At 43.3% G+C, this 12,313-nt stretch overlaps 1 protein-coding gene across 1 annotated transcript; it reads right to left on the reverse strand.

The window, feature by feature from the left end:
* Window positions 1-2,028: 2,028 nt before the first annotated feature.
* Window positions 2,029-3,308, reverse strand: SERLADRAFT_431904 (uncharacterized protein; the record flags this gene model as incomplete). Its single annotated transcript, XM_007312192.1, has 2 exons — window positions 2,029-2,223; window positions 2,520-3,308. The coding sequence occupies 2 exons, from the start codon at window positions 3,306-3,308 to the stop codon at window positions 2,029-2,031; spliced, it is 984 nt and encodes a 327-aa protein (XP_007312254.1).
* Window positions 3,309-12,313: the final 9,005 nt, after the last annotated feature.

The raw sequence follows: 12,313 nt of genomic DNA on the forward strand, positions 1-12,313 counted from the left end.
AGTTCAGGGCCTGTCTGCATATCTCCTGCTTCTGCCAAACACACACTGATCTCATTCACCATTGTCTTCTAACAGGCCATGTGCAGCATATGTAGCTTTGTAAGTTGGATGTAAAACCCCATCAAATGTGCGCAGATCTTCCCAACCCCCTGCTTCAGGGACCACAGTGAGCAGTGTACGGAAGTAGAAGCGCCCCCCTTGGCTTTGATGGACAAACATCATTCTCCCTGTAGCAAATTGTTGTTTTTTGAAGTCCATTTTTTGGCACCTTTGTTCCAGACAAAGTATTGAGGATAATCCTGATAAGGTATGTGACAACCTTCAGGGTGATTTTTATTAGCAGAGAACCATTCTGTGAGCTGAGTCTTTGATGTATAGTTGTTATTGATTATATTATCTGCATCATCATGGGCATTGATGAATACAGTTTGCTGATCCTCTAAGTTAATGGGAAGGCACAATACTGTTGGTTTTTCTTCATGCATTGGGAACTCCAAGAGATGCCAGTATGCTTCCACTGGACCAATATAGCAACCATCAATATATTCCTGAATCTCATTCCTCGGCTGCCTTGCATCTCCATGGACAATTTCTACATCTGCATCTTGCCCTCCCACTATACCTGAAGCTTGATCATAGCCATTGTAAATATATTTATGAATATATTTAACAGCTTCAACAGATGCACAAATTTCAACATTAATGTGACAGTCATATTTGGCAGAGAGATATGTATTGTGCATTGCAAGGGACCATATCACAATTATCAAAAACATGACTACTTGGAGCTGTATAAGTCCTCCCATTGTCAGGCCTTGCATATTCTGGATAACCATCATCACCAAATCTGGTTTCAGCACAAAACTCTTTGCGATAGCGCTTTGAGCATGCTCCATTCTTCATGCACCAGGCTCCAGGGTGCTCAGTTCCACAGGGACCGTGCATCATACACTTTGTGATCATTGAACATAACTTTGGTTGTGTGACAGGATCAGGAATTTGAGCAGAGACAACAGAGTCAACCTGGGTGGCATCACAAATTTTATGTTGATCTTCCAAGAGTATGAGAAGATGCATGTGTGGCAAACCCCGCTTTTGGTATTCCACAGTGTAAACAGATCCCAAAGTCTTTCCAAAGATCCCATCTTTGACTTCCTTCAATAGTGCCTTCTTTTTCTGATAGAAGACACGTGCAACAATGTCAGGACGGTCTGCAGCAGTCTGTTTTCTTGTAGACATATCAGGGTCATCATCTATTTCACCGGCATTATTGTATTCCAGCAAAGCCTCTTGAATTTCAGGCCAATTGGTGTTTGCTGTCATTGTAAGGAAAATATCAGGTTTATGGGGATGGCGACATATAGCCATGGAGTCCTGGAAAAGCTGGTACATATGCCGTGTACTGCCAGAATAAGAAGATGGTAGGACAATGTTCTGGCCCTGTTGACCCAAATCTATTTCCCCATCATTTTGATCCATAGCATCTTTAACACCTTAATAAAGATCTGCCCTTATGTCTTTTTGATGATGACGGACCCACTTCAATTCACTTTCTTCTGTGGAAGCCCATGCATCAACACAATACTCCTGAAGTAGTTTTCCACCATAGAAGAGATTGGATTGATCAGTTCTTCGGGGATGGAGATGGTATGCATAATAACACTGCTGGGAGACATATTCACTGCATATATTTCCATCAGCATTTTGAATGGACTATCACAACACAATGGGATCCGCACCCTTGTACAGTGATTCTGGACCTTCTGGGTATGCAACCAATCAGTATGCTTTCCAAGTACGCCTTGGTAGCTTAGTTGGTAAAGCACCAGACCATGAAAGCTGGAGTCCCAGGTTCAAGCCCTGGCCAATGCATGTTTTCTCATACTATAAACAAATGTCATAATTTGTCATGGACCGTATTATCCTATGCCACCCTTCTTCTCCAAAGGGAAATAGGAGGACATAATGCAGAGGTGAATAAAGGGGGTGCAAATGGCTGATATGCTTGAGACCACCGCCATGGTCAAATTACTTCAGCCGCAAAACAATATCATGGTGCTCATCAACATCTTGTTCTCCATCTCCAGGGATAACAGCAGCAACTTCCGCTGTAGTAGGAAGATTATAACAATGTTGGTCCAGAGTTTGATCAAGAGCTATATGGGCTGCTATGTTGGCACGTTCTACTTCAGGCTTTTCCATGATGATCTGATAAGCTTGCTTCTACAAAGGGATGAATGGATTGAATTGCTCCAGGTTATCCTGGATCTCCAGCATGGTTGCTGGTGTAGTGCCATGCCCCCGATTATTCTCATTATGTAAAAAAAGGGCGGTCTGTGGGTTGTGAATGTAAAGCTGGCCAAAAGAGGGAGTTTCACCTTCAGGTGGATGGAATGCGCTGATGCTATAATGAAGGCCTCCATGGATAAGGAAACTATAAAGTCCTGCAGCACTTGTGACATCATGGTCTATCTTGACACCCAAGATGTAAATGCAAAGGCATTGTTGTATGAGCAAACTTTGTCGCGGAATTCTCGTGCAGTAATGTCAACCCCACGGATTAGACAGCGTAGCGCAGCAGGTGCTTCCTGGAAAGGATCCAGCCTAACTTGACCTTGAAGGCAGCACACACCAAATTTTGGATGGATCCTGGAGGAACTTGTGAGACTCTCAGTATCCCAGTGTAACACTCCACAATTATGGCACTCTACTTCCATATTGTGTAAAGTATGACAGTATAGAGGCTCTACATATGGTTGTTGGGCCTCCTGGCATATCACCTGTGCTTGGCGGCGATTGGCAATATTTTGTTTGTTTGCAAGTCGTTGATGCCTTGGCATCCTTGGTGCATTTCTGGCAGCTACCAGTTCATTTAAGTCCTCGCCTTGGTCTACAGCATCCCTGGCAGCCCTGTGAGCCTGATCTGCTAACTTATCTTCCCTCCTTTCAAGCTCTTCTTGAGCGGCTCTCTGTGCCCTACAGACTTGCTCTTCATATTGCAGGTCAGCATGCTGAGCCTGTCGCTGTACCTGCCGCCTAACTGCCTCCTGCCGTTGAACTTCTCTGTCCTGGTGAATATGATCCTCAGCCAACTGCTGTTCCTGCCTTTGGAGCCGTAATCCCTCCTGTTGCTGAATTGCCTGATCCTCAACCTGCTCCTGCCCTCTTAGTCTATTATGCCATTGATTAACCCGTTCTGCATGTTGGTTTTGAAACCCATCTAATAGCCTTTCATTGTAGTTAACACCATGCATTTGAAAAGGGGGCTGCAATTGAGGGTATGCAGGTCCAGCTAATGGCTGAGGCATGTTATTATCATCCACAGGTCCTCCAAAATATGGTTGCACAATATTTCTATTTCTCAAATCTCTACAATCCAAGAGGTGCTCTCATTGTACACTTGGTGATGTCATCTGTTGATGACATTGTATGTGATCTCTATCACAATGTTCACCACGTTCTAGTCCAGGAATCTGTGGAATATGTCTACAAATCACATCAACATATCAGTTAATGGTTAATGACACATTAACAATGCTACACATACTGCATATTTGAATTGCTCATATTCATATATTTTATGTATTTGCTATGTGCACTGATTTGTTGATAATTTGGGCTTCTGTAATCAATGTGTCAGTTTTAATTGAATCAACACCATAAACTGTTATAAACTCACATTGTGTAAGCTGTGTTCTTATGTGTGGGGAAGGGTCTTTGATTTTATTTTTATGCACACCATAGTGTGGTTAATAATGGTTGTTAATTTTTGTAATGCAAAATGTGCAAATTCTCGACAACAATGTGTTTTGTGTGTAGGGCCAGACCACTTTCCCACATAATAGGAAAAGAGGTTTGCTTGGTTGAGTTGTGTCACGTTGTGCCACAGGCGTGAGTTTTGGTGTCCACTATATCGCGTTTTGTAGTAAAAACGATTAAGCGCAAGAATTTTCAATGTGGCTACAATTTTCACTACAATTGTTGAATATTCTTATAACCGTGAGAATTTTCAATATGGCTACAATTTTCACTGCACTCGTTGCTACTGCACTACCTACCCTCTACTCCTAACCGAAAACAAGTGAAAAAATGTGCTCCCTTGACAACCATTCGGACCAGGGTTTAATACTATAACTTTACATACAATTTCAATACTATAGTGTGGGTAGTCGGAGATTAAGATCCGATACTCAGCTGGGAAGAGGTAGATCCGCAGATAGCAAGCGGGGACCCCCAGTTACCTTTTTTTTACTTTACAAAGAAAACAAGTCGACATGTCGTCGCAACCTCAAATAGATGTCAATGCTGTGTTGCACAATATACGTGCACAGATCTTGACATTGACCACTCAACTCGCCAAGCTGCAGGCAAATCCCCCTGCGGCAACCCCCTCAATTGAGAAGAAATTCAATAAGAAAGTCAAAGTCGTCGCTGACCCTGGCACCTTGGAGGGAGACAGAGCGTGATTTGCCGAATGGTGGATCAAACTCCAAATATGGGTTAAGGCAAATTGGGACACATTTGCTGATGATTTTGAGGTAGCCACTGTGGTGCTATCTCGACTAAATAGACCTGTGGCGGGTCAATACGCCCAAGTTAGATTGCAGGAGTGCTACACCGCAGGAGTGTGGCCCACCTGGGACGATCTCAAAGTAGAGATTGAAAAAGTATTTCAAGCTGCAAGCTGAGCGTGACTGGGCGCGTTAGCAAATCTGTTCCTTCAAACAAGGCAACATGAGGACGGATGATTTTGTAACCTGATTCCTGGCCCTCTCCATCCAAGGGGGTCTTGGCAATGAACATGCAGTAGAGCTGCTGGAACGCAATGTGAACCCCCACATTGCAGAACAGCTTTATCTGCAGGATATGAGAAATAAGAATCTCTCTCAAGCAGCAGAGGAGGTTCGAAAAATAGGTAGGGCCATAGAGCTCTACAAAATGCACCAAAGTGGCAAGACCACCAAAAACAACCAATCCCAGAGGCACCCTGGGTCATCAAACCATCATAATCACTCTCACGGGTTCAAGCCATTCGGGCTGCAGCCAGGACAGGGTGCCCCTATGGATATTGGTGTGGTCCAAGGCGGACAGATGCACAGATTCAAGGGCAACTGTTACAACTGTGGCCAAGAGGGACATATGTCCCGAGATTGCAGAAACAGGGCGCAGGCCGCCCAACAAAAAAATAATCAAGGGCGCCAGGCACGCCAATTAGAAGCTAAAAAACCGGACAATTGGCTCAATACTCTGGCCGGTCGTTCGTACAACAAAATCCGAGCTTTCTTCTATGACCAACAAGTCAATGAAATGAAAGCTCAGGGAAAAGAGTTCGGAGCTTAGGTCACTTGGGTGCCTTCGCTCCTATGAACAATGAAGTAAACCACAACAAGGTGGCCCCTGCTCCGGGGTGTTGCACGAGCAATAATGGAAAGAAGGGGATGGCTCCCCAATTTGTAAATAGATTTCTAAATTTGTTATCTGAAATATGTACTTGTATGAAGCATTGTGACTGTAATATTTATGATACTATCGCTGCACCAGCATCTCCCTTGGAGTGTGGCCCCGGCGAGACAAACAATAGGGTGCTTGATTCTGGTAAAAATAAAATAGAAAAACATGTAACTTTCGATACCTCTTCTTCTTTGTTGGAGTTACCCTTTCCCAAAATCCCAAAGTGTGTGTTGATGCGCACGTATTTATTCCAAAAAGAGATCTGTGAGGCTGAGCATGACAGGATCGTGCAAGAAGTCCTTCAATGCTTACAGGAATGGGACATATTCATCAAACCCAAAAAATGTAATTTTAAGGTGAAGGAAGTAGACTTCCTCGGTATGATCATAGGCCAGAACAGAATCAGAATGGATCCTGAGAAAGTTCAAGCTATATTGGACTGGCCAGAACCTACTCGCGTCAAGGGAGTTAGGGCCTTCCTTGGCTTGGGAAATTTCTACCAAAGGTTTATTGAAAACTTCGCAAAAATCACGAGACCATTGAACAATCTCACTAAAAAGGATATTGTTTGGCACTGGGGCGCCAAAGAACAAGAAGCTTTTGATAAGCTTAAACAGGCATTTACAACAGCGCCCATATTAGCATTTCCAGAATTAGCCAAAGAGTTCCGGCTAGAAACCGACTCTTCTGATTTTGCTACTGGGGCTGTTTTGTCAATTAAATGCCCTGACAATCTTTGGAGGCCTTGTGCTTATTTATCACATAGTTTGTTGCCTACAGAGCGCAACTATCAAATTTACGACAAAGAGATGCTAGTTATCATTAGAGCTTCAGAGCACTGGCGGCACTACTTCGAAGGTGCTAGACACCAATTTGAAATTTGGACCGATCATAAGAATCTGGAGTATTTTACGACGGCTCAAGACTTGAACCGAAGACAGGCCTGCTACGTGGTATACTTGTCAAGGTTTAATTATAAATTAATTCATAAGCCTGGAAGCTCTATGGGGAAAGCGGACACTTTGTCCAGAAGAGAGGATCATGCCAACGGCATCGAAGATGACAACAAAGGTGTTACCCTGATAGATCAATCAAGGGTTGCCAATGTTAGAATCAGGCAGGATTCCGATCTTCTGGAAGTCTTCAAGAAAGACATCTCCTCAGAAGAGAAGGCGCACCTTGATGGCAATGAAAACTATTTATGGGAAGACGGGCTCTTCCATTTTAAAAACAAAATCTATGTGCCTGAGTCCACAAGGATCAAGGCAATAGATAGACATCATGACACTCCAGTGGCTGGGCACCCTGGGTGGCAACAAACAATGGAGTTAATCTCCAGAAACTATATGTGGCCTGGCATGGTCAAAGACGTACAGGAATACATAAAATCCTGTCTGAGATGCACCATGGCTAAAAATTCTCATCAACCGCCGGCTGGTAAACTTATGACAAATCCGATACCAGCTGGTCCCTGGCAGGATATATTGGTTGATTTCACAATGGATCTGCCTGAGTCGAATGGGTATGATTCAGTAATGGTGGTAGTAGATCGCTTCTCCAAAGAAGTAGTATTCATTCCCACCAACAAAACCATTACCGCCACTGGTATGGCAGATATATTCAAAGATTTTGTATGGTCTATCCATAGGTTACCAGAAACGGTTATCTCCGATAGAGGGCCACAATTTGCTAGCAAATTTACGAAATAATTATGCCGGATGCTAGGCATCAAACCTAAATTATCAACGGTGTTCCATCCGCAGACTGATGGACAAACGGAGAGACTCAACCAGGAGTTGAAACAATATCTCTGGATATTTATTAATGACAGGCAGATGGATTGGGCCAAGTGGCTAAAAATAGCCCAGTTCTCATATAATATCAAACAGTCATCAGCTACAGGAAAGGCACTATTCAAGGTTACTAGATTGTACCTCCCCAGAAGGGGTGTAGAACCTGGCAAAAGCAAGAACGAGGCTGCTGAGAACATGGCCAAGGACATGAAATCTGTCTTGGACGAAACACGCAAGGCGCTATTCAAAACTGCAGAGCAGATGAAAAGCAGGGCAGAGCGTAGACGCACTAAGGCCCCTGACTACAAAGTCGGTGACCTGGTCTGGTTGGATACCGACCACTTAAAGTTAAAAGATTGGCAGTCTAGAAAACTGACCAAAAAGTGGATTGATCCTTACCAGATTAACGAAGTCAAACCTAATGCGGTGGAGCTGGAACTCCCAAAACGAATGAAGGTAGTACCCACGGTCAATATTAGCCATGTGAAACCTTACAAAGGGCCGCTGCCGGGACAGCGCGTAGATCGGCCCGGACCGGTTGTAGTCACCCAGGAAGGTGAAGAAGAGTTCAAAGTCGAACAGGTGATGGACGCACACTTAAAGCGTGGAAAACTAGAATTCCTAGTCCTATGGAAGGGCTATGGAGACGAGGACAGAATGTGGGAACCAGAAACCCATCTGGACAATTCCCGCAACACTGTTTGTGAATTTTATTCTAAAAACCCCTCAGCTCCCACAAAGCTTAGAGGCATGGACTCAACTTTTTAATTCCCTTTTTCAACCTATGCCCAAAAATTTAACTACCACCTCCGGTATTTGGTCTCGCCTGGAAGTTGAGCCTTAGAAGGGGGGTAGTGTTACGATAACACAATTTTCAGACCTTTCCTTTAATTTTCATTCTCCGCTTTAACCTTTTACTATAGTTCACACTCCGTGCCATGGGGCACTTTCCTTTTTCGTTCTAACTCCACCTTCTCGCGCAGCGCTGCCTTTATTCTTCTTTTAGACACAAACTCTCTCACGCAGTGGAGCTGGTCACACGGGCTGTGCCCTCTGACATCATCAGCCACTGCTTTTATTCACTGTACAGTACATAGGTGCAAACACTCTGTATTAGTATAAATACCCCAATAGATGAAGGAGACTCCTCAGCGAGTCCTCTTATTGTATACCAACAAACTCTCTGCAGTTTAAGGGGTAACCACTCCCTCATCACTACCTTTATAGTGTGTTCCTGTGTGCACCAGAGTAACTAACTCTTGGTTGTTACATTTCCCAAACACATCTAGTAGGTTACCTGTAAGACAATTACAAATTATTGCTGGAAGATTGATCACAGTAGATTATTTAAAGTGCTCACTTGATTATTTGAGTCCCGTCCTTGCACCATGAACACTGTACTAGATATCTGATAAAATGGTATACAATAAGTGAGAACAAGATCAGCAAAAACAGGGAAATTATCATCAGTGGAAGAGTCAGAAAGGGCCAAGTGCTTGGTTGTAGTAGGTATTGGTGAGCTCAGAGGGTCATCTTGATAAAATTGGATAATGACCAGACCAGGGATTGAACCTGGAACCTTCTGGATACATGCCAGCTGCTCTACCAATTGAGCAATATGGCCAAGGTTATACAATGTAGGATCTTAAACATGACATGCAACCACGGACGTCTTACACAGAATAGCTGCTGCATACTGGGCTGGCTTACAAATCAGAGGTATTATCCTATGGAGTATTGGTATATCAGAGTATATTCTAACACATCTTGAGTTTGCTGTGCAAAGCTGTCATATCCTTGAAGCTTGTCACTTGAAGCCTGGACATCTGAATCAAGGCAACATTTCCTTTTTGCTGTGGTTGTCTGATCTTGTCCGTATCCCCTTTGTTTCTCTGGGGTCTCATTTGTTGACAAGTAATCTTTTTGCGGGAGATTTTGAGGCAGAGATTTGGTTGGGGTGGACTGTGTGCTGCTCAGAAATAATTTGTTTGGTTCTGTGGTGAGTGGATCAGAGGATTTGCTCAAAAAATATATTGCACTAGTAGGCAGTATTGAAGAGGCGGGCGCTGTTTTGAGTAACAAAAGGCCTGAGCTGCCCAAATCATGGTCAGCAACAACACAAGTGAACCAGGAGGGGGTCTCAACGGAGTGGATGGTATGTTAACTACAATTGGCGCCAAAAAACAAGCACTAAGCCGAGAAGGTGCTTTCCTAATATAGGGTGAGTAGAACAGTCTGGTCAAACCAAATCCACAGGACAGTACTCACCAATGATGAAGGGCCAGTCCCATCCACATCAAATGACTCATTTATGTATTTTTTACACACTTACCAACTGCTTCCAGCATGCCAGCAAGTTCCAAGCCCCCTCGACAATGTCAAAAAATGTACTGGCAATCCATACATGGTGCTGTGTACATACTAAGGCTGGTCGTGCTCACATGCAAGCTGTGAGTCTGGTTTCTTTATTTTCATTCTATCTAATTTTACCGCTTTGTCTCCTTTTTTTTTGGATGTGAAGGGCACTACATCCGCAAGGAACACAGAAATACCAGTCTACTCCCCTCAATAACAGTCGGAACCGTGCCCAATTATCAAACTAAAAGCAACACTAATGAAGACCGTCAGAATCCACCACAAGCTGCAGGTACTATTGCACTGTCAGAAAACACTAGATCAAATCTCAGCCTTCCTTGGCCTGGGCTCAAGAACCAGGAATCCCCCACACCGGTAAGCTTCAGTTTATCCCTGTAGAAACAAGCTGATGTTAAATTTTTATAGCTACATGCATTGGACCTTCTACATTTGCAAACAAATTCTCCAACAATAAACTATCCTTTGTCTGATATCAGCATCCCCCAAACACCTCAATCCCACCTGGCCCATTTAGCCCCAGAAGTCTTGACCTTGGCTGATATGACTGGTACTAGTCATAGTAGCGGGCATTCTAGTTATGCTCATATTAGCCATAGAAACACAATTTTTGTGTATGTTAATGGATCCAAACACGGGATAAATGACTGGTGTTAGTAGTTTTCCCCTCATTTGAGCAATAGGACACTGATGCTATTGTTTTCATAGGTTTTGCGACAATCTGAGCTTTGACCTCCTCTATCCTCCTCCAGAGGGGCTGCATCATGATTCTTGAGATGTATGGCTGAGAATGTACAGCGTGTAAGTTCTGTTTCTCATTTATTTTTCTCTGAATTTACATCTTACAGGCCAAGCAGATGTCTGTCAAGGCCAATTGTTGGTTTATTTTAGTTGCTCAGCACCCTATTGCGCAGGCCCAGTTCATCTATCACACATCTCCCCACTTGTGACGCAACGGACTGGATGACACAAATGATTTAATTAATATTTTTTCTAATATTATTACAGGCTTGTTTCAGGCTTGACGGAAGGACACTTTGGAGATGTCTCAGAAACTCCATGAGGTGAACAAGTCCAGAAGGAAGGCGCAGGCAGATGCAGAAGCATCTTGGTTGATGTTGTCACAGCAGCAGGAGGCACTAGCCCAGCAAGAGCCTCTGATTGCCCAGTATAGAGCAAGAATTGGGGTGTAATAAAGACCTACATCAGCCCGTAATATATACTAATAATGTTGGTCATACCTTTGTCATTTCAGATGCGTGAATCAATGAAATTAGTAGATCACTAACTCATTGCCAATACAGCCACACGTGAGATGCCTTGGACCATTCCATCAAGGTCCAGATGCCAATCTTCCCCATCAATACATCTATGGACAGGTTGTGCGACAACTGCAATGATCTTGACAGTGGATTCAATAATGTGATTGGTAGGCAAGTCCTGATTGCAGTAATGCATGTTCTGATCAGATCTGGAACATCTTCATCTTGCAAACAGCTGATAAAGAAATACTCACCCATTAAACCAATAGACGCCTCCGCTCTTTGCAGACTTAAGTTCACACAAAAAGTACATGCAAGCATAATTGAGTGAATAAACAAAGAGCAAAGAGGGAAAAAGCACCTGCTGCTCCTCCGAATGCAACATTCCCTGCAAACCATCACTAATAGTCTGCTGATTTTTAGAACCTGAACTTGAACCTGAAGTAGTCATCTGTTGAAAAGGTGAACAAGTGTTATGACAAGCTATTTAAACTTCGCTTACTGGATGGAAAATTAAGGGCCAGAGTAAATGAGTAGGAAAGTATCTGATCACATTGACTATGTTTTCTCACCACAATAACACCATTCTCTCTCATGCTTGTATGTGTGGGCAAGTGCATCAGCAATGCCCTTGTACAGTGTATCCAGACGCCCATGTCAATCTGATCAGATATTGACCTACCATCTCATCCTGTGCAATTTCAGACAGCTGAACTTGGATCCCATAGGCCACTTGTATGGAGTGGTCCCTTGAAGTGCTTGATGGATTGGCTTCAGGCACCAAGTTACATACTGCACCGTTGATTTCACACAAGGAAGTGCAATCAAGGATCTGCACAATAAAATAGACAAAAAACTGATGAAGGGAAGGTCAAATGGAATTGCACAATAAGTGGCAAGTGATACATAGTTGAACTGGTGTACTGGAAAGCTGACTGGTGCAAGCTGGAATGCTCAATGATTGCAGTGTGATTTATCAGGCTACATGACAGAAAATAATATGGTGTTAAGTGAGTATCATCACAACGGTCTAGGCCATTTACTGTTTCACAAAATTGGCCGATGTGTGTGCCTCTTCATTCTCTAAGCCTTGTTGAATTTCAGCTATCAATGTGTTTGGAATTTCAGCTATCAATGTGTTTGAAATTTCTGCTGGACACTAACCCAAACCAACTATCTGGCCTCTTTGCCATCTGCTACTCCTGAATGAAAGCCATATCAACAGCTTCTGCAATGTCTGAAGACTTGTAAGTCGGCTTATGGCTCGGGGACCCATCTATGGGTTGTACAGTCCTGTAAGCACCAGCATGAATTTACAAGGCCTGATGTCTGAAGACCAATTGGCCATTCACAAACTCACCTCAAATGACCAATTATGCATCTGCTAGTATACAGTACATAAAAAAAAAACATCCTTACAATTTTGGATTAACA

This window comes from Serpula lacrymans, assembly GCF_000218685.1.
Source record: "Serpula lacrymans var. lacrymans S7.9 unplaced genomic scaffold SERLAscaffold_1, whole genome shotgun sequence".
Lineage (NCBI taxonomy): Eukaryota > Fungi > Basidiomycota > Agaricomycetes > Boletales > Serpulaceae > Serpula > Serpula lacrymans.